We start from the raw sequence: 17,226 nt of genomic DNA on the forward strand, positions 1-17,226 counted from the left end.
TTAGAGAAGGAAGCATCTATAGTTGGGCTGGGAGCACCCACGGTTATTTGAATACGGGAGGGAGGCCTCTCGGCAGGCGGTAGGGGGTCGGGTGTGAGGGAGGAGCTGAAGGAGGCAATCCCTGGGGGCCTAGTTCTCCCTCAGGTTTCTCAGGGGGAAACCTAAAAAGTTAAGCCCTAGACTCTTTAGTGCCTGAAACTGGGGCAGCCAAAGAAAACAAGGAAGAAAGGGAGAGTGGGTACAGGACCACAGAGAGTGCATTCTCGGTGCCCCAAGTCCCTGGGCCACCGACTCAGGCTTTTGTCAGCAGGGCCCCCAAGTTTCCAGGTAATATTAGCGATATTTGGCTCACCCCTCCAGCCCTGCCTGCCCCTCAGGAAGTTAGGCGCTCGCCCCCACCTCCTTACCTGACTCTCTGAGAGGGAAGCCTCATAATAGTCCAGGATGTCTGTCACAGGAACAGAACTGAGTTACCTCCCCACCCCAGGCCTCTCCAGGCACATCACCCCTGTCATCACCGCTGCTGGCTGGCTGGCAAGGGAGGAGCCCTTTCAGCCAAGGCTGGTCCACACTCATGGAGGACACCATAGGCAGGACCCTGCATGGTGCTCCAGCTTGGACCAAATGATCTCCGGGCTCCCAAACAGCCCCCGAAGTTCAGTAATGGCCCTTGGAGGCCCAGGTCCCTCAGAAAACGGGCTACTCACCCAGCAAGGCCTGGAAGAGGTCGCTATGCAGCACTGTGAGGAGGGGGGGTGCCCACCGCAGCAGTGGGGGTGCCAGGAGCCAGAGGGCTGACCTGGGAGCTAGTGAGATGCAAGAATTGGGACAGGGAAGACGCCAACACAGGAAGATGAACACACTGTCACTTCATCTCCCCAGACTGTGCCCTTCACCCCAGCCCCTATGGAAAGATTTGGGGAGAAGGATCTCCGAGCCCCAGCCCCCCACTTCGCTCCCAGACCTCCCCTCCACAAGGAGCCCTGTTTTTCACCTCTTGGTCTCTGGGACATCTCTCTCTTCTCTCACTTTAATCTCCCTAATCCTCCAGGATTGGAGTTGAGCTGCTTCTCCCCACTAAATTCCAGCTGTGAGTAAAGTAGGCCGTCTCTGAGCCGACCAGCTGTCCCATTCCCCCAGGTCCCAAGGCACCAGCGCCGCCACCATCTTGCTCCACACACCCTGGCCCCCTCTTCCCATAGGCAGGCAGAACCTAGCCACACTCTCCTGAGAAGCCAGCAAAGAGGGCCTCCTCACAGAGGGCTCCAGCAGCTCAAAAAGAAGCTGAGCCCAGCTCTCTCTCCTCCTGGGCCTCCTCTCACCCCAATGAGAATTGCAGAAAGAGGGGTAGAAATTGTTTGGGACTTCCTGACCTAGGGCTAGAGAAGTTGGGGTTTTACGGGTAAGAGGCAGGAGAATTCCTGCAGTTCCTCTCAGGCCCGGGAGGAATCCATCTGCCTGGGCACATGGTCTCTGGAAGGAACAGAGGGCAGAGACAGAAGGGAATGTTCAGGAAGGTCTCAGAGGCTTTATTAAGGGAGGGGCAGTGAATCTGGGGGGGGTCTTCCTACTGTGAAACTGTAGCTGTTCCAAGAGTTAGTGAAATGGCCTACATCTCAGAAGAATACACTTAGGGTACTCACACCCTAGCTTGGGTGCCCCCCACCACTGTACCCTCCCTTTTGTGTTGGCCGAGATAGATTTCATCAGGAACCCTAGAGTCTGTCTTTCCATGTCTCTACCTCTGCCATCTACCTTACACTTCTCTTTCCCTACTTTTCCCTTCTAACCCCACCGGAGAAGCCCTCCCTTCAGTCCACCTCCATCCCTCTGGCTGCAGTGACTTAAGCCCCTTCCTCTTCTGTCCCATCCTATCCCATCACCCCGTCGGAGGTCTAGACTCTAGGTCGGACGGGCAGGATTAAGGAGTTTGGAGGAGACGAGGGACGCTTGGAGATCCCTCTAAGTCAGCGGAACGCAGGGCCGGGCTCCAGGGAACTACAGCTCCCAGCATGCCCCGGGGCCCGCAACCGTCCGCCGCCCGGTGCACTGTGGACGATGAGTCAGGGCTAGGGGCGCCAGGACTTGGGCGTGCAGGACGCCAGGACTTGGGCGTGCAGGACGCCAGAGCTGGGTCAGAACTCGAGCCAGCGGCGCCCGGAGAGATTCGGAGATGCAGGCGGCTCGGATGGCCGCGAGCTTGGGGCGGCAGCTGCTGAGGCTCGGGGGCGGAAGGTCTGTGTGTGACAAGAGGGACGGTGGGCAGCGGCCCTGGGCACCGGGCCGGGACTGAACCCCCACTCCCCACAGCTCGCGGCTCACGGCGCTCCTGGGGCAGCCCCGGCCCGGCCCTGCCCGGCGGCCCTATGCCGGGGGTGCCGCTCAGGTAAGTCACCGCAGCCTTGGCAAGGGGGTGTGGGAGCGGTGGTCCGCTTCGGCGCCCGCCTCCCGCCGTCGGCAGGGATCTCCCTCTTGGTGCCAGGTACCTGCCTACTGCTCTGTCGCCGAAAGTAGGGGAAAGGGCAAGCCAGGGTGCCCTAGGGCGAAACTAGGGGAAAGGTCACCGCTTCGCGCTGCCTCCCCGCGCGGCTCTCGCCTGTGCTCCCCTTGACACAGCGGAAGTCCCTTCCCTGGACTTGCTAACCGTCTCTTTTCCCAGCTGGCTCTGGACAAGTCAGATTCCCACCCCTCTGACGCTCTGACCAGGAAAAAATCGGCCAAGGCGGTAGGTAGCCCCGAGGCCAGGTGGACCTTAGCCAGACCCAACCAGAGCCCTGAAATTCGCCTCTCTCTGCCCAGGAATCTAAGTCCTTTGCTGTGGGAATGTTCAAAGGCCAGCTCACCACAGATCAGGTGTTCCCATACCCGTCCGGTAAGGGAAGGGATAATCAGAGCTGGGTGGGGCCAGGGTGGTTTCCCCTGCCAGCCTGGCCTGACCAGCCTGTCCCCCACCCTCTGCAGTGCTCAACGAAGAGCAGACACAGTTTCTTAAAGAGCTGGTGGAGCCTGTGTCCCGTTTCTTCGAGGTAAGGAATGACTCGGGGCTTGGTCCCTGGTGAGGTGTTTGGAGATGTTAAGCTCAAAAGGAGCCTGGATGTGGGATCCTGTGCCTTCCCCAGGAAGTGAACGATCCTGCCAAGAATGACGCTCTGGAGATGGTGGAGGAGACCACTTTGCAGGGCCTCAAGGAGCTGGGGGCCTTTGGTCTGCAAGTGCCCAGTGAGCTGGGTGGTGTGGGCCTTTGCAACACCCAGGTGAGGGCGCCCTATCCCACATCCCAGTATCCCATACCCCAGCTTGGCAGACTCAGCTCCTTTGCCATAGACCTAGAGACTAGGGCTAAGGTCTCTTCTAAGCACCTGCCCTGGGTGCCTGTGGGATGGATGTTAACTGTCCAAACATAACACAATTTACATGCAGTCCCCTAGGCCTGAGCCATGGGCCTCACCCTGGTTCCCAAGTCCTTACAAATCTCTAAGTTGGGGATTGCCTAACAATAGACTGCCTACTAGCAAGTCACCCTCCTACCTAAACCTAAGATAGACCAGCATTCTCTGCTGTGCCCTTTGCACACCCCTTCTTTTCTACACACTGGGGATGGCCCAGGTCAGGCACTGCCCTAGGTCAGGAACTGCCCTGTTGCCCACACTCCCCTGTTAAGGTCAGGTCCCCCTGCAGCCAGTGACAGCCCCAGATTCCTGCTTCCCCTCCAGTACGCCCGTTTGGTGGAGATCGTGGGCATGCATGACCTTGGCGTGGGCATTACCCTGGGGGCCCATCAGAGCATCGGTTTCAAAGGCATCCTGCTCTTTGGCACAAAGGCCCAGAAAGAAAAATACCTCCCCAAACTGGCATCTGGTGAGGCAACCCTAGGAGACCCAGGGATTGGGGGGCACACTGGGCTTGGCACAGATTAGGCCAGTTGGCACTTAGATTATCAGATGGCTGGGCATTTCGGTTGGGGGAAGGTTTTGGGGAGGCATCACAGTGTGCTGGTTGGGACATGCAAAAGAACTGGATACTCCCAGGTGTTAAGGGGGAACTGCCTGCTGGAGGGATGGGGAAGTGGGCCGAGGGGACTTTGAAGCTCATCAGAATTTGGGGTAAAGTAGCTCTCTCCCCAACAGGGGAGGCTGTGGCCGCTTTCTGTCTAACCGAGTCCTCAAGCGGGTCAGATGCAGCCTCCATCCGAACCTCTGCTGTGCCCAGCCCCTGTGGAAAATACTATACCCTTAATGGAAGCAAGCTTTGGATCAGGCAATCTGCCTCCCATTTCTCCCCTTCTCCTCCGCCCAGTTCCAGGCCCCACTGCTCCCCGTCCTCCACGCCCTGAATATCCCCTCATTCTTCCACAGTAATGGGGGCCTAGCAGACATCTTCACGGTCTTTGCCAAGACACCAGTTACAGATCCAGCCACAGGAGCCGTGAAGGAGAAGATCACAGCTTTTGTGGTGGAGAGGGGCTTCGGGGGCATTACCCAGTGAGTGAATTTGGGTTGGGGGAGCTTAGGGCTGAGGGGCAGGACTGGGCTCCTGGGCAGATGGCTGTTGCAAGTCACCCTGGGGATGTGTGCAAAAGCCAAAGCAGGTGGACTGAATGTGGCCTTTGGGACTAATACGTATGCAACTGAGCTAAAGTTTTGGCTCCAGCAACCAAGTCCAACACAAAATAGGACATAGCCAGGCTTCCTTAGCCCTCAGGGCCTGAGGGGAAGTGGTGGCTGTAGCCTCTAATAGTCTAGGAGTTATCATTCCTCCCTGGTGCATAAGGAGCGAAGGAGCAGTTTTTCCCCCAGTGACAACCTGTTGAACACACCTCTGCTTTCCCACACTGCCCTGACACAGTGGGCCCCCTGAGAAGAAGATGGGCATCAAGGCTTCAAACACAGCAGAGGTGTTCTTTGATGGAGTACGGGTGCCATCGGAGAACGTGCTGGGTGAGGTTGGGAGTGGCTTCAAGGTTGCCATGCACATCCTCAACAATGGAAGGTTTGGCATGGCTGCGGCCCTGGCAGGTACCATGAGAGGCATCATTGCTAAGGCGGTGAGTACCCTGCCCGAGTCCCTGGGTAACCCAAACAGAAGTCTCACTGTCCCCCTTGCCATGTGTCCCTGATCACTTGCAGGCACTCCCTACACTAGAAACTCCTCCCCTACCAGCAGCCCGACTTGCTAGCTTAGGTCTCCATCCAGCGTAGACTGAACTCTGGTTGTATGCAAAACCCATCCCTCTGGCGCAAGCCCAGCCCCTCTCCTAGGGAGACTGCAGAACCACACTGAACCACAGTGGGATGCATGGACCCTCTTCCAGGTAGATCATGCCACTAATCGTACCCAGTTTGGGGAGAAAATTCACAACTTTGGGCTGATCCAGGAGAAGCTGGCACGGATGGTTATGCTGCAGTATGTAACTGAGGTGAGGGCCTCCCAAGCACCTCTCCCTGGAGCCCTGGGGCTTTCTTTCCAGTCGGGTCAGACTACAACCCCCAGCAGCACCTGGGGCAGTGGGTCTCCAGCTTTACACCAATGCCCTAGGGGATGCGGGGAGGCATAGTCAGCTCAGCTTCTGCGAAGAGAGACAGCAATGATGTTCTGCTCAGGTGCCTGCCAGCAGTACCAGAAGTTAATTCTACCTCATCCCTTACATCCACCCCTTTTAAGAAAACAAATACCTGGAAGCACCTGATGAACTGACCCAGAACAAGTATCTGCCTGACCTGACAAGCTAGGTCAGCCCTTATCTTGGAGATCTGGGTGATGAGGCCAAGTCTGACAAAGCCCTTTGCAATTTTCCTTCCCATGTCCCAACCATGCAACCTCAGTCCATGGCTTACATGGTGAGTGCTAACATGGACCAGGGAGCCACGGACTTCCAGATAGAGGCCGCCATCAGCAAAATCTTTGGCTCGGTGAGGTCCCAGGCATGCTGGGAGGGAGTCCAGTTTGGGTGCTCAGCTCCCAAAACCAGTCTCATCTGTTCTTTGTCCCTAGGAGGCAGCCTGGAAGGTGACAGATGAATGCATCCAAATCATGGGGGGTATGGGCTTCATGAAGGTACAGGACGGTCTTCTGCAGAGCCTCGGCTGGGCCAGGGGTGGGTAGGCACATCTCAGCACGGGCATATAATTTGTGTGGCCCTGTGCTAGGAACCTGGAGTAGAGCGTGTGCTCCGAGATCTTCGCGTCTTCCGGATCTTTGAGGGGACAAATGACATTCTTCGGCTGTTTGTGGCTCTGCAGGGCTGTATGGTAAGAGAGAGAATTGGGTGGGGGTAGAGGTGGGGAGGACAGTGAGTCCTGACTGCTGGACCCTCTTCCCCCATAGGACAAAGGAAAGGAGCTCTCTGGGCTTGGCAGTGCTCTAAAGAATCCCTTTGGGAATGCTGGCCTCCTGCTAGGAGAGGCAGGCAAACAGCTGAGGCGGTAGGCTTAGGGCCAGAGCCAGGGGAGGGCAGGGTGGTGTATGGCAACTAACCAGTCATTCTCCCTCTTCCTCTCAGGCGGGCAGGGCTGGGCAGCGGCCTGAGTCTCAGTGGACTTGTCCACCCAGAGTTGAGTCGGAGCGGCGAGCTGGTAAGTGGCCAGGGGTCCAGGAGAGCCTGCATCAGGGACTGCAGCTGATGGCCCCTCTGAGCCCCGCACTGTCCCCATCTCTTCAGGCAGTACAGGCTCTGGAGCAGTTTGCCACTGTGGTGGAGGCCAAGCTGATAAAACACAAGAAGGGGATTGTCAGTAAGTGAGCTCTACACCATTCCGCCCCTCCCTTTCCTCTCCTTGAGACTAATGCCCCCACACCCACCCCCACCCCACCTACCGGACAGATGAACAGTTTCTGCTGCAGCGGCTGGCAGACGGGGCCATCGACCTCTATGCCATGGTGGTGGTTCTCTCGAGGTGAGGAGGCAGGCAGGGAATGCCTGAGCCGCAGGGGGCCTGGGCCTGGATCCCAGCCGGCCCAGATTTATTTTCATCTCCTGCTTCCTGCCAGGGCCTCAAGATCCCTGAGTGAGGGCCACCCCACGGCCCAGCATGAGAAAATGCTCTGTGACACCTGGTGTATCGAGGTGAGACTCGGGGCTGCCAAGCTCAGGTGAGGGCTAGAGGTGCAGGCCCAACCCCTCCTTCCCTCTCCCCAGGCTGCAGCTCGGATCCGAGAGGGCATGGCCGCCCTGCAGTCTGACCCCTGGCAGCAAGAGCTCTACCGCAACTTCAAAAGCATCTCCAAGGCCTTGGTGGAGCGGGGTGGTGTGGTCACCAGCAACCCACTTGGCTTCTGAATACTCCCGGCCAGGGCCTGTCCCAGTTATGTGCCTTCCCTCAAGCCAAAGCCGAAGCCCCTTTCCTTAAGGCCCTGGTTTGTCCCGAAGGGGCCTAGTGTTCCCAGCACTGTGCCTGCTCTCAAGAGCACTTACTGCCTCGCAAATAATAAAAATTTCTAACCAGTCATGCTTTGCTGCTGTGTGACGGTTCTTTCCCTCTGCCGCCTGCCTCCCTCCCAAAGAAAGGAGCCAGAGGCGTGGGGAGTTTGCCTCTATTGCTTTATTTGGTGTTTTATACAAGTGACTAAAATAAATAGAGTAACAAAGGCAGCTACATGGCCCAAATCTCCCAGCTTCCTCAGGCTGTTGTCTAGGATGCCTAACCCCGGGGTACCGCTGACCACCCCCAACCCTGCACAGGGCAGGGCTGTGGGTAACTGGAGGAGGAGGTCACATTCTGGGGTTATAAGGGGCCCAATGGATGGGAATTCTTCATATAAAAGAGGAAATGCCTATTTAAAAAGTCCCAAAAATGTAAGAAACTCTATTTTAACCCCCAAAAAGGCTTATAAAAAAACAAAGCTAAAAATAATCAAAGGTCCCTTGTCTACCCCTGAGGGAAAGGGGAGGAACCAGGCACTGCTGGTGAGAGTCACAGTGGCCACAATCTCCTGTATGGCAGCAGCTGGTAGGCTGAGCCCAGGCACTGTAAGAGCAAGCACGTGACGGCCAGGACACCCAGTCACACACCAGGAGCGCCAGGCCCAGCCTGGCCCCACAGTGGGCTACATAACATCCACAAAGAACTCGCTGGGATTGCCCATGGCCATGTGGAAGCTTTGGCGGCTGGCTGTCAGTTCTGGGGGCACAGAGCCCAGGTCTCTGACTGGAGGGGCCCCCGGAGGCTGCACTGCTGGAGGGACTGGAGGTGGAGGTGGGGGCATCATGACCACCATCATGGGGTTGTAGGGGAGGGCCATGCCAGGGGGCGGTCCATAGGGATGGAGCCCTGGGTGGGCTCGGAGATTAGGGGCACCCCCAGTTGAGCCTCTGGATGGAGGAGGGCCCCCATCGCTAGTCCCACTTGCTTCCCCACCCCGCCGAAGGCTGCCCCCTCGGCTGGAGGGCTCAGACTCACTGCCACTGCCGGACTTGGACTCGGGGGCCCGCTCCTCGGGCCTCCCCGTGCGCCCTGCCCCCCCATCACTCCGTGTCGACCCACTGCTCCGGCTGCCTGTGGAGGGAGGGGAGGGGCAACTGAGTCCTCACCCAGGCTCCTCCCTGGCTCCCCTCTCATCCACCCTCAGATCCTGGCCGTACAGGTATGTGGGGATGACTTACCCTCACTGTGCTGGCTGCTGGCACTGCCCCCACCATAGGTGTAAGATGAAAGCTCATGGTAGGGTGGAGGCTGCGGGCTGTAGGGGTGTGGGGCAGGGTATTGGTAGGAGAAAGTGGGCAGCAGGGGCCAGGGGGTGGCCCCAGGCAGAGGAGCCAGGGTATCCTGGTCTGAAGCCCCACTGGAGCCATCGTTGTCATTGAGAGACAGGTTGACTAGGTCTGGAAAGCAAGGGAAGAGAGGAAGAAATCACTGCTTCAAGAGGCTAGGGCCCCAAGACACCGAATGGAGAGGAACTGGGAACAGTTCTCCCAGACCCACCCACGATGGGGCTCAAAACGGGTTCACAAGGGTCTCTGACAGGAAACTCCCATCTACTTCTGCCATGAGGGCAGGGGCACAGCCACTAGCCCACGTCTTTGCGGGACTCAGGTAAGAGGTGCACCTTCCCCCGGTGGACACAGTCCTGCACCTGGCACATGGCTTGTCCAGCAGCACATGGGTGGACGTCAGCCCCCATCCTCGGCCAGTGCAGGACCTAGTGCGGGACACACGCTGCTCGACCATCCATGGTCGCCCTGGCTGCGGTTTCTGGGCTAGGTCTAGGGTTGGAGAGGCAGAACAAGGCAGGCAAAGCCACACTCCCAGAGTTGGGGCAGGGGGACTTACAGCTCTCACAGCCACCACTGAGGTCTCCGAAGACGTAATAGCACTGCTCAGAGAAGGTGATCTTGTTGACGGTGTGTCGGATCAGGCCTGCTTTGAGCAGCCCGCTGGCATACTTGCGGGCCTCCCGCCGCTCAGGAAAGCCCTCCACGTGATGGTAGAGCCAGTCAACCACATCCGAGCCTGGGAGCACCACAGTGGAAAATGTCCTCAGGTTCTTCTTCCAACTCCTGCTCTCGCCTCTGCCTGTGCCATTCCTGGCTTTGGTCACCCCCTCCTCCCCTTCTCCAGCCACCTGCCCAGGACCCAGCCATACCCAGAAAGGCATTAGGGATGGTGATCTTGAGCCACATGCGGTCCCGGACTTCCAGTCCAGACTCTGGAGCTGCCATGGCCTTGGTCACCGATGCCATGTCCGTATGGACAGAGAGACCCCGGCCTTCACAGCCTGGCAGAGGAGACAACGGGGAACCAGAGTCAGGGATCGCTCCCACAAGGGCAATGGGTCAGACCACTGCGGGACAGCCTTCTGCTGGGAGGGTGGGATGAGGTGCGCTGGCGGCTCACCATCAGGCAAAGACGATCCAGATGTAATGGTGCTCATGGAGGAGGAACCTGGATAGGCTGGGAAGGTGCCAGTCAGAGCCGCGGAATGGGACACCCAGGCAGCAGGGTCAATTGGCTGGATGGGCTCATCTGGGACAAAGATGGCACCAAAATGACCCATTCTCAGTCCCCAAAAGCCAGCCCAGTCCCTCCCTGACTCAGCCTCCTGTTCCACCTCTGCCTGGACCCTCCTCCCACCCATTCCCCATGACCACAGGCCCGGCCCCAGCCTCCTGGCCAGCCCCCACCCCCAACTTCAGGCCCCTCCCTGAGTGTCACTCACTTCGGGGGAGAGTGAAATAGGCCTGAGGAGAGGGATCCCAGCACTTGGCCACAGTCAGCACAATGGGGCTATGGGGAAGAGAAGTCCAGTCAAGGGCGCAGGGGAAGAGGAGGCCTCAGGAGGGCGGGAGTCTGAAGCAAGGATGGATTAAGAGACACAAAGGGGGGAGAAGCAAGCACATCGCGGCTGGGCTAGAGAAGGTGAGGGTGGAAGGCACCACAATGTGGATGACTCATCAACATGGAAAACTCTTAAAAACATACTGCCAAGTGAGACAAGAGAGTACACGCTGTACAATTCCATTCACAGAAAGTCCAAAAACAGGTAAAACGAAAACTGCAGTGTTCAAGGATACGTGCAAGGGTGGTAACTATCCAGTGAGGCAAAGCTTTTCTTTGTTATGGTGATGGCCAAAGAAGTCAGGAGAGTGACTACCCCTGGGGCAGTGAGGCATTTGGGAGCAGAAAGGGACATCTGAGGAGGAAGTTCTAGGGTATCAGCAATCTCCTATTTGATGATCTAGATGGCAGTGACATGGATATTTACTCTAGTATTATTTGCTACATCACGCATTTGTTTCATGTACTTTGAACGTTATGTCTTAGCACTTTTTTTTTTTTGAGACGGAGTCTTGCTCTGTCGCCCAGGCTGGAGTGCAGTGGCGTGATCTCGTTTCACTGCAACCTCCACCCCCCAGGGTTCAAGTGATTCTCCTGTCTCAGCCACCTCACTAGCTGGGACTACAGGCATGCGCCACCATGCCCACTTAATTTTTCTATTTTTAGTAGAGACACGGTTTCACCACATTGGTCAGGCTGGTCTCGAACTCCTCACCTCAGGTGATCCACCCATCTGGGCCTCCCAAAGTGCTGGGTTTACAGGCTTGAGCCACCACGCCCGGCTGTCTTAGTACTTATTAAAATTCCAAAACAAAACATGAAAGAGAAAAAAAAAGAGGACTGAGGACCGGCAACCTGCTCGGCAACTCACCCAGGCTTGTGCACAATGTCCCTCAGCACCCGCACGGCGTCATCATTGCTCATGTTCTCAAAGTTCATGTCATTCACCTGGAAGCGACGGCAAGTGGGTCAGAGACACGGTGGGAGAGGCTGAGGGCCCCCGTGCAGGGCAGCTCAGTGGCCCTACCCCAGCACACCTGCAAAAGCATGTCCCCTGGCTCAATGCGCCCGTCGGCCGCCACAGCCCCACCCTTCATGATGGAGCCAATGTAGATGCCTCCGTCTCCCCGCTCATTGCTTTGGCCAACAATGGAGATACCCAGGAAGTTGTACTTCTCTGTGGAGAGAGGCCATGTGAAGAGAGGAGCCCCTGCCGCAGGACGCCCGGAACCCTAGAGACCAGGCCCTCCCCACGCCCTAGCCACAGGCTCTCCCCATACCCATGTTTAGCGTGACTGTGATGATATTGAGAGACATTGTGGAATCTGTGACGCTGCTGAAGGACGACGTCTGTGGTGGGAAAAGAAGGAGCTAGAGTGCCCTTCAATAACCCAGGGTCAACCCTGGGGTGCTGCCGGTGTCCTGGCACCGCCCAAACCAAAGCCCATGCCCCACCTTCTCCCAGCACCAGCCTTCCTGTAGGAACCCCTCACCCTCTCCAGGCGGGGTGGCCTCTGCTTCCTTCGCCGCCGGTGGCGCTTAAGGAGGCGGGAGGCACTGCTCTGCTCCGTGGAGCTGCTGAACCTACCAGGAGGTTGGGAAGGAGAGCAAACGTAGGCCAAAGTGGTCATGGGGCCAAGAGAAAGAACAAGAGGATTGACTGGAAGACGAGAGACGGGGCTGGGTGCGCTGGGGAGAGCTGTGCGGAGCCACACCTGCTCATGGTGTCCTCCTCGTCCGAGTCCCCCAGGCTGGTACTCTCCAGCTCGCTGGTCATGAGGGTAGAGGAGCTCTCGTATCCGGCCAGGTGGCGCTCCAGCCTTGAGGGGCCACCAGTCCTGTGGCCCCCAGCTACATACGGACAGGAAGCTCAGGAACCAAGCTTCCCCCTGCTCACCCCACCAAGGCTGGGGTCTGGCCCAGCCCTTCCCGGCCCCCAGGCCTGCCCCTCACCGCCATGCTCACTGCTGTCTCTCCTGCGAGGCCGCTCCCGCCTCAGTGACACTACTGACTCGGTTTCTGTCTCAGGCTCCAGATTCTCATGGCTGCTGGACACATTAGGGCTGGACAGGCAGAGATGGTTTCCAACCCACATCAGGAGAACAGGGCTCCGGATCCTAGGCGTCCCCTACCAAAGGCCTGGGTTCCCTCCTCACCTCCCTCCCCTGCAGTCAAGAATCTGAAGGACTCACTGGAAGGATGGAGGCCTTGAGTCCCCAATGCCGCTGGTCCTCTCGGGTGGCAAAGGAGGTAAAGGTGGGGCTGGAGGCGCCAGTTCTGCCCGAGGCTCATGGACTGGAGGGGCCATCTCGGGTTGGGGATTATCTGAGGACACCAGCTAGAAGGGTGCAAATGATAAACAGTGGCTCACTTGGGAGTCAGGGTGTGACAGGTGGCAGTAAGTGAAAGAATGAGAAAGGGTCTCAGAGAGCTGGAGAAGAGCAAAAAAACCTAGCAAGTATTAGAGACTCCAGAAGGAGAAGGCTGAGGGCCTCTCGCCGGCTCTCCAAACAGACAGGAGGTAAAGAGCCAGGGCTGCTAACGCCTGGCCTGGGGAGGCTACAGAAACAGACTGAGGCTTGGGGGAGCTTGGCAATGCTGAGGGGACCCGGCCCTCGGTGTCAGAACCTCTTACCCAGGATACCACCCTTCCGTTGAAGCAGGGGAGGCGGGCGTTGTCATCTGAAATTTCTTCCTTCACCACCCTGCCAAGCGACAAGGTAGAGGTCAGTGAGCTGGACCAACCATCCCCACCCCGACCCCCATCAAACTTTCTCCCAATCTTCACCTGGCTCCAGGATGTTGACTTTCTCCTGCCCTGTTCAGGTCTTCTCTTACACTGAAAGAACTCACTTTGACACCTAAGAAATCTCCAAACTCAATCCTGTTTCCTTATTTCTCCTCTCCCTAACGCACCCTCAGGGGCACAGTGCTGCTCCAAAGACTTCCTTGAGTCTGACTCAAACCTCTTAGTCCAGTTTCAAAGGCAATCCCGTACGCTGATGCGGCTGCCTGAGATACCTATCTAATGAGACTGGCTGGTGGCCTCCTCTCAACCCCACCCCTGTTCCTTACAAACCTTCCAAAAAGGTCAGGCACGGTGGCTCACACGTGTAATCCCAGCACTTTGGGAGGCTGGGGCGGGCGGATCACCTGAGGTCAGGAGTTCAAGACCAGCCTGGCCAGCCTGGTGAAACCCCATCTCTACTAGAATACAAAAATTAGCCGGGCATGATGGTGGGTGTCTATAATCCCAGCTACTCAGGAGGCTGAGATGGGAGAGTCGCTTGAACCCGGGAGACAGTGGTTGCAGTAAGTCGAGATCGCGCCACTGCATTCCAGCCTGGGCGGCTCAAAAAAGAAAAAAAAAAAACCTTCCAAAAAAGGCTTTGGTCCTCATCAAAGCCTCTACTCTTATACTTTCCTTTAGTTTTCTCTAATTCATTTCTAGAAGACTGTCCTTTCTTGAGTAAAAACACCCATTAGAGGCCAGGCGTAGTGACTCACACCTGTAATCCCAGCACTTTGAGAGGCCGAAGTGGGCAGATTACCTGAGGTCAGGAGTTCAAGACCAGCCTGGCCAACATGGTGAAACCCTTTCTCTACTAAAAATATAAAAATTAGCCAGGCATGGTGGTGCACACCTATAATCCCAGCTACTCCGGAGGCCAAAGCAGGAGAATCGCTTGAAACCAGTAGGCGGAGGTTGCAGTGAGCTGAGATTGCGCCGCTGCACTCCAGCCTGGGCAGAGTGAGACTCCACCTCAGAAAAAAAAAACAAAACACCACCCATTAGATCAAACAAACAATGGAAGTTCCTCATTAGACTGAAAGCTCCCAAGGAGAGGGCAAGCTGGGGTTCCCATTCCCCTGTGCCTCATTGGGCACAAAATTCTGCACAAAGCAATCTGCTCAACCTGACAGATCCCAAAGCCCAGCCTTGGGGTCATCTCTCCAATGGGTTCCCTGTGGTGGACTGGACTTGCCCCTTCTTCTTGACCACGACATCAAACCATGAACACTTACTCTGGTCAACACCATGTCCTAGCCACACACCACACGCTGACACTTAAGCATTAACAAATACTGTCGACTAAATGAATAAACGTATAAAGCATCAGATTCTCTACCCTAGCTGTTCCTCTCTCTCTTTCCACACACAACCTTAGCCCCAAATTAGGACACCTTGTCTAATTAACCCGTTAGCCTAATATGGTCATGGGAGCCAGGATATATATCAACATAATCCATTTGGTGTCAATGTGACAACACAGCCCAGTCACTACCAACCCGTCTCAGCATAATGTAGGATTCTTCTCAACATAACACAATCTCAGCACAGCTTGGTCCACTCTGAGGCAAATTATTCTGTATCACCATAACCTACTTTACAGAGTAGTCAGCCTCAATGCTAATTACAATTACCATTCACCAAGCATTTCCCGTGTGCCACACACGTGAACTAACCATTTCATTCTGTGATTTTCTCCATGTCACAGATGAGATCAAGACACAAAATTTAAATAAATTGTCCAAGATTACATTGCTGACAACTAGAAAAACCTTGCCTTAAAGCCAAGATAACTCCCAAGATAGTATCAGCATCCCCATGTCAAACAATCTTTCTAGCTAGAGTCCAGTTTGTTCAGTTCTTCTAAAACCCATGCTATCCCAACTTAATCCAGCCTGCCTTCAAAAAAGCAGAGGTTGGGCCGGGCGCGGTGGCTCACGTCTGTAATCCCAGCACTTTGGGAGGCTGAGGCGGGCGGATCACGAGGTCAGAAGTCAGAGACCAGTCTGGCTAAAACGGTGAAACCCCGTCTCTACTAAAAAATACAAAAAATTAGCCGGGTGTGGTGGCGGACGCCTGTAGTCCCAGCTACTTGGGAGGCTGAGGCAGGAGAATGGCGTGGACCCGGGAGGCAGAGCTTGCAGTGAGCCGAGAATGCGCCACTGCACTCCAGCCTGGGCGACAGAGCGAGACTCTGTCTCCAAAAAAAAAAAAAAAAAAAAAAAAAAAGCAGAGGTTGAGGACCCAGAGGGCTCAGCCCCAAAGACCATAAACACAAAAGGGCTTTCTCTGCATTATTTACACGCCAATCTAGTCCAAGATAGCCCTGAATGTCCCAAATTACCCTAGGATAGCCCAATCTATTCTAGCACAGCCTACAATGACCCCACACGCAGCTGTCTGCACCAGTCTAGATTGGAACATCCCAATACGGCTGCCTGTGCTAGCACAGGCCCCAACAGCCTTGTCTGCCCCTATGACGAGTGCTCCAATAAAACCAAGTCTTGCCCCAAGAGAAACCAGGATTAACCAATACAACCCAGTAGAGTCCATAATGGCCCAAGTATTTTTTGTTTTTTGTTTTTTTTCTGAGACGGAGTCTCGCACTGTCGCCCAGGCTGGAGTGCAGTGGCGCGATCTCGGCTCACTGCAACCTCCGCCTCCCAGGTTCAAGAGATTCTCCCTGCTTCAGCCTCCCAAGTAGCTGGGACTACAGGCGCGTGCCCCCACGCCCGGCTAATTTTTTGTATTTTTAGTTAGTAGAGATGGGGTTTCGCCGTGTTAGCCAGATGGTCTCGATCTCCTGACCTCGTGATCCGCCCGCCTCAGCCTCCCAAAGTGCTGGGATTACAGGCGTTACAGGACTCCTGAGAACGTACTAAACAACCAGACAATGGATCAATTTACTCAGTACAGACTAGAATACTCCAAAATAAACCAGTATGCCCCCACCTATTCCAGTAAAGCCTAATCTTGTCTAATCTGGTTTAGGATATCCTAGTCTGTCCGTGTGCCTCAATCTATCCAAGCATAACCTTGTCCATCCTGGGATAGTCAACCTACCTCAGCATAGTACAATCTGCTCCACCATAGGCCAGAAAATCCCAGTGTGGCCCAAAGTAGATGTGTGCCCCTCCATGTCGCCCAATCCACTCTAGCAAAGCCCCCGCCGGTCCTATCTAGGCCTTGCGCTCACCCGAAATCCTGATCCATAGACTTGAAAAAGTACTTGGCGCCCGCGGGCCGCTGCAGGACGCTCTTGAAATCGCCGAGGGTGATGCGCTCGGCGGGGACAGGGATCTTCACCAGGTAGGGAGTCTCTTCCTCATCCAGGTGGTAAATCACCTTCGTCTCCCCAACCCCACCGCCCCCAGTGCTGCTACCCGCCATGGTCTCGCCCGCGCGCTCCCGGGCTCCACCGCCCACCCAAGGGGCTAATGGCCCCTGCCGCGCCTGCGCACACCCGCAAACCGACGCGCGAGCGCGGACAGGACTGACCCAGTACGGGAGAGAAGCAAAGGGAAAAAAGCACGGATCTGCGAGGGTGGCGGCGGGGGGCGGGCCGCGGGGTGCGACTCAAAGCCCCGGTCTCAGCGGCCGCCGCGCGCCACCGCCACCGACGCCGCGAGCGTCCGCCAGGTCCCCGCCCACCTCTCCTCATGTCACGTGACTTAAAGGCGCCCACCCCGCGCTCCTCAGCCGCCCTCCGTCACGTGATCCCATCCCAATCACGTGACCGCCTGACTCCGCCTAGTGCCCCCGCCACATGATCGCTGCCTTCAGCAACGGTCTCCCAGCCCCCAAACGTGTACCCAAGCCGAGGTCCTCTGAGCACCCAGGCTAAGCTGGCCTGTGCCTTCAGGAAGCGGACCATCGGCTCCCACCTCGCTTTACCCCACCCACGATGGAGCACGAAGCAACTCTGACCCGCAGGAGTGCGCGTGCAGGGAGTGAAGGTGGGGACCGTGGGGGTTCCTAGACTCGAGTGGGGAGGGCCAAATACAATGAAAGCTCTAAGGTGGCTTACTTGTCTTGGGGTGGGAAAGGCCCAGTGCTGTGATATCTTCAGATTGGACTTTGAGAGGTGGGTTTCAGCCCCACCTCCAGCTGGTCTTCAGCCACCAAAGCCTCCCTCCCGAGCAGGACAGTGAGGGCTATAAACAC

At 56.5% G+C, this 17,226-nt stretch overlaps 3 protein-coding genes and 1 non-coding gene across 13 annotated transcripts in view; 1 reads left to right on the forward strand and 3 right to left on the reverse strand.

Moving 5' to 3' along the window:
* Positions 1 to 1,083, reverse strand: part of DLG4 (discs large MAGUK scaffold protein 4) — a 28,890-nt gene extending 27,807 nt beyond the window's left edge. For 3 of the 7 annotated variants that reach the window (XM_054670799.2, XM_016931398.4, XM_054670798.2), the window contains exons 1-3: positions 995 to 1,028; positions 708 to 806; positions 408 to 448 (exon numbers count right to left, since the gene is read on the reverse strand). In XM_054670799.2, the coding sequence (XP_054526774.1) occupies positions 408 to 448; positions 708 to 806; positions 995 to 1,013 (159 nt within the window). In that variant the 5' untranslated portion in view covers positions 1,014 to 1,028. Of the gene's footprint in view, positions 1 to 407; positions 449 to 707; positions 807 to 994 lie in introns of all 7 variants that reach the window. The other 4 variants (XR_010153192.1, XM_016931400.4, XR_010153191.1 and 1 more) reach the window with 3 other exon arrangements.
* Positions 1,084 to 2,009: 926 nt separating this feature from the next.
* On the forward strand, positions 2,010 to 7,445 carry ACADVL (acyl-CoA dehydrogenase very long chain). Of its 3 annotated transcripts, XM_016931411.3 has the most exons (20): positions 2,010 to 2,235; positions 2,311 to 2,386; positions 2,660 to 2,725; positions 2,800 to 2,872; positions 2,962 to 3,026; positions 3,120 to 3,254; positions 3,714 to 3,858; positions 4,128 to 4,257; positions 4,356 to 4,481; positions 4,846 to 5,044; positions 5,312 to 5,416; positions 5,823 to 5,909; positions 5,992 to 6,054; positions 6,147 to 6,248; positions 6,325 to 6,422; positions 6,500 to 6,572; positions 6,659 to 6,731; positions 6,821 to 6,893; positions 6,988 to 7,063; positions 7,136 to 7,445. In XM_016931411.3, exons 1-20 carry the CDS (start codon positions 2,174 to 2,176, stop codon positions 7,274 to 7,276), a joined length of 1,968 nt encoding a protein of 655 aa, XP_016786900.1. In that variant the 5' UTR covers positions 2,010 to 2,173; the 3' UTR covers positions 7,277 to 7,445. The 3 variants fall into 3 exon arrangements, 2 of the variants coding, with proteins under 2 accessions (XP_016786900.1, XP_016786903.1); XR_010153194.1 differs by lacking the exon at positions 6,325 to 6,422 and having other exon boundaries at positions 2,099 to 2,235; XM_016931414.3 differs by lacking the exon at positions 2,660 to 2,725 and having other exon boundaries at positions 2,099 to 2,235.
* Positions 5,477 to 5,558, reverse strand: MIR324 (microRNA mir-324). The gene has a single exon (NR_035748.1). It is a non-coding gene; the product is annotated as a microRNA mir-324 (primary transcript).
* Positions 7,446 to 7,520: 75 nt separating the features above from the next.
* DVL2 (dishevelled segment polarity protein 2) lies at positions 7,521 to 17,216 on the reverse strand. Of its 2 annotated transcripts, none has more exons than XM_009431731.4 (15): positions 16,259 to 17,216; positions 12,907 to 12,976; positions 12,464 to 12,609; positions 12,225 to 12,334; positions 11,987 to 12,122; positions 11,765 to 11,855; positions 11,552 to 11,621; positions 11,309 to 11,448; positions 11,143 to 11,219; positions 10,153 to 10,220; positions 9,831 to 9,959; positions 9,580 to 9,711; positions 9,267 to 9,446; positions 8,600 to 8,818; positions 7,521 to 8,492 (listed from the first exon to the last, which is right to left on the reverse strand). In XM_009431731.4, exons 1-15 carry the CDS (start codon positions 16,450 to 16,452, stop codon positions 8,044 to 8,046), a joined length of 2,211 nt encoding a protein of 736 aa, XP_009430006.1. In that variant the 5' UTR covers positions 16,453 to 17,216; the 3' UTR covers positions 7,521 to 8,043. The 2 variants fall into 2 exon arrangements, with proteins under 2 accessions (XP_009430006.1, XP_016786896.1); XM_016931407.3 differs by having other exon boundaries at positions 12,237 to 12,334; positions 16,259 to 16,741.
* Between the last annotated feature and the right edge of the window lie 10 nt (positions 17,217 to 17,226).

This window comes from Pan troglodytes, chromosome 19 (assembly GCF_028858775.2).
Source record: "Pan troglodytes isolate AG18354 chromosome 19, NHGRI_mPanTro3-v2.0_pri, whole genome shotgun sequence".
Classification (NCBI taxonomy): Eukaryota; Metazoa; Chordata; class Mammalia; order Primates; family Hominidae; genus Pan; species Pan troglodytes.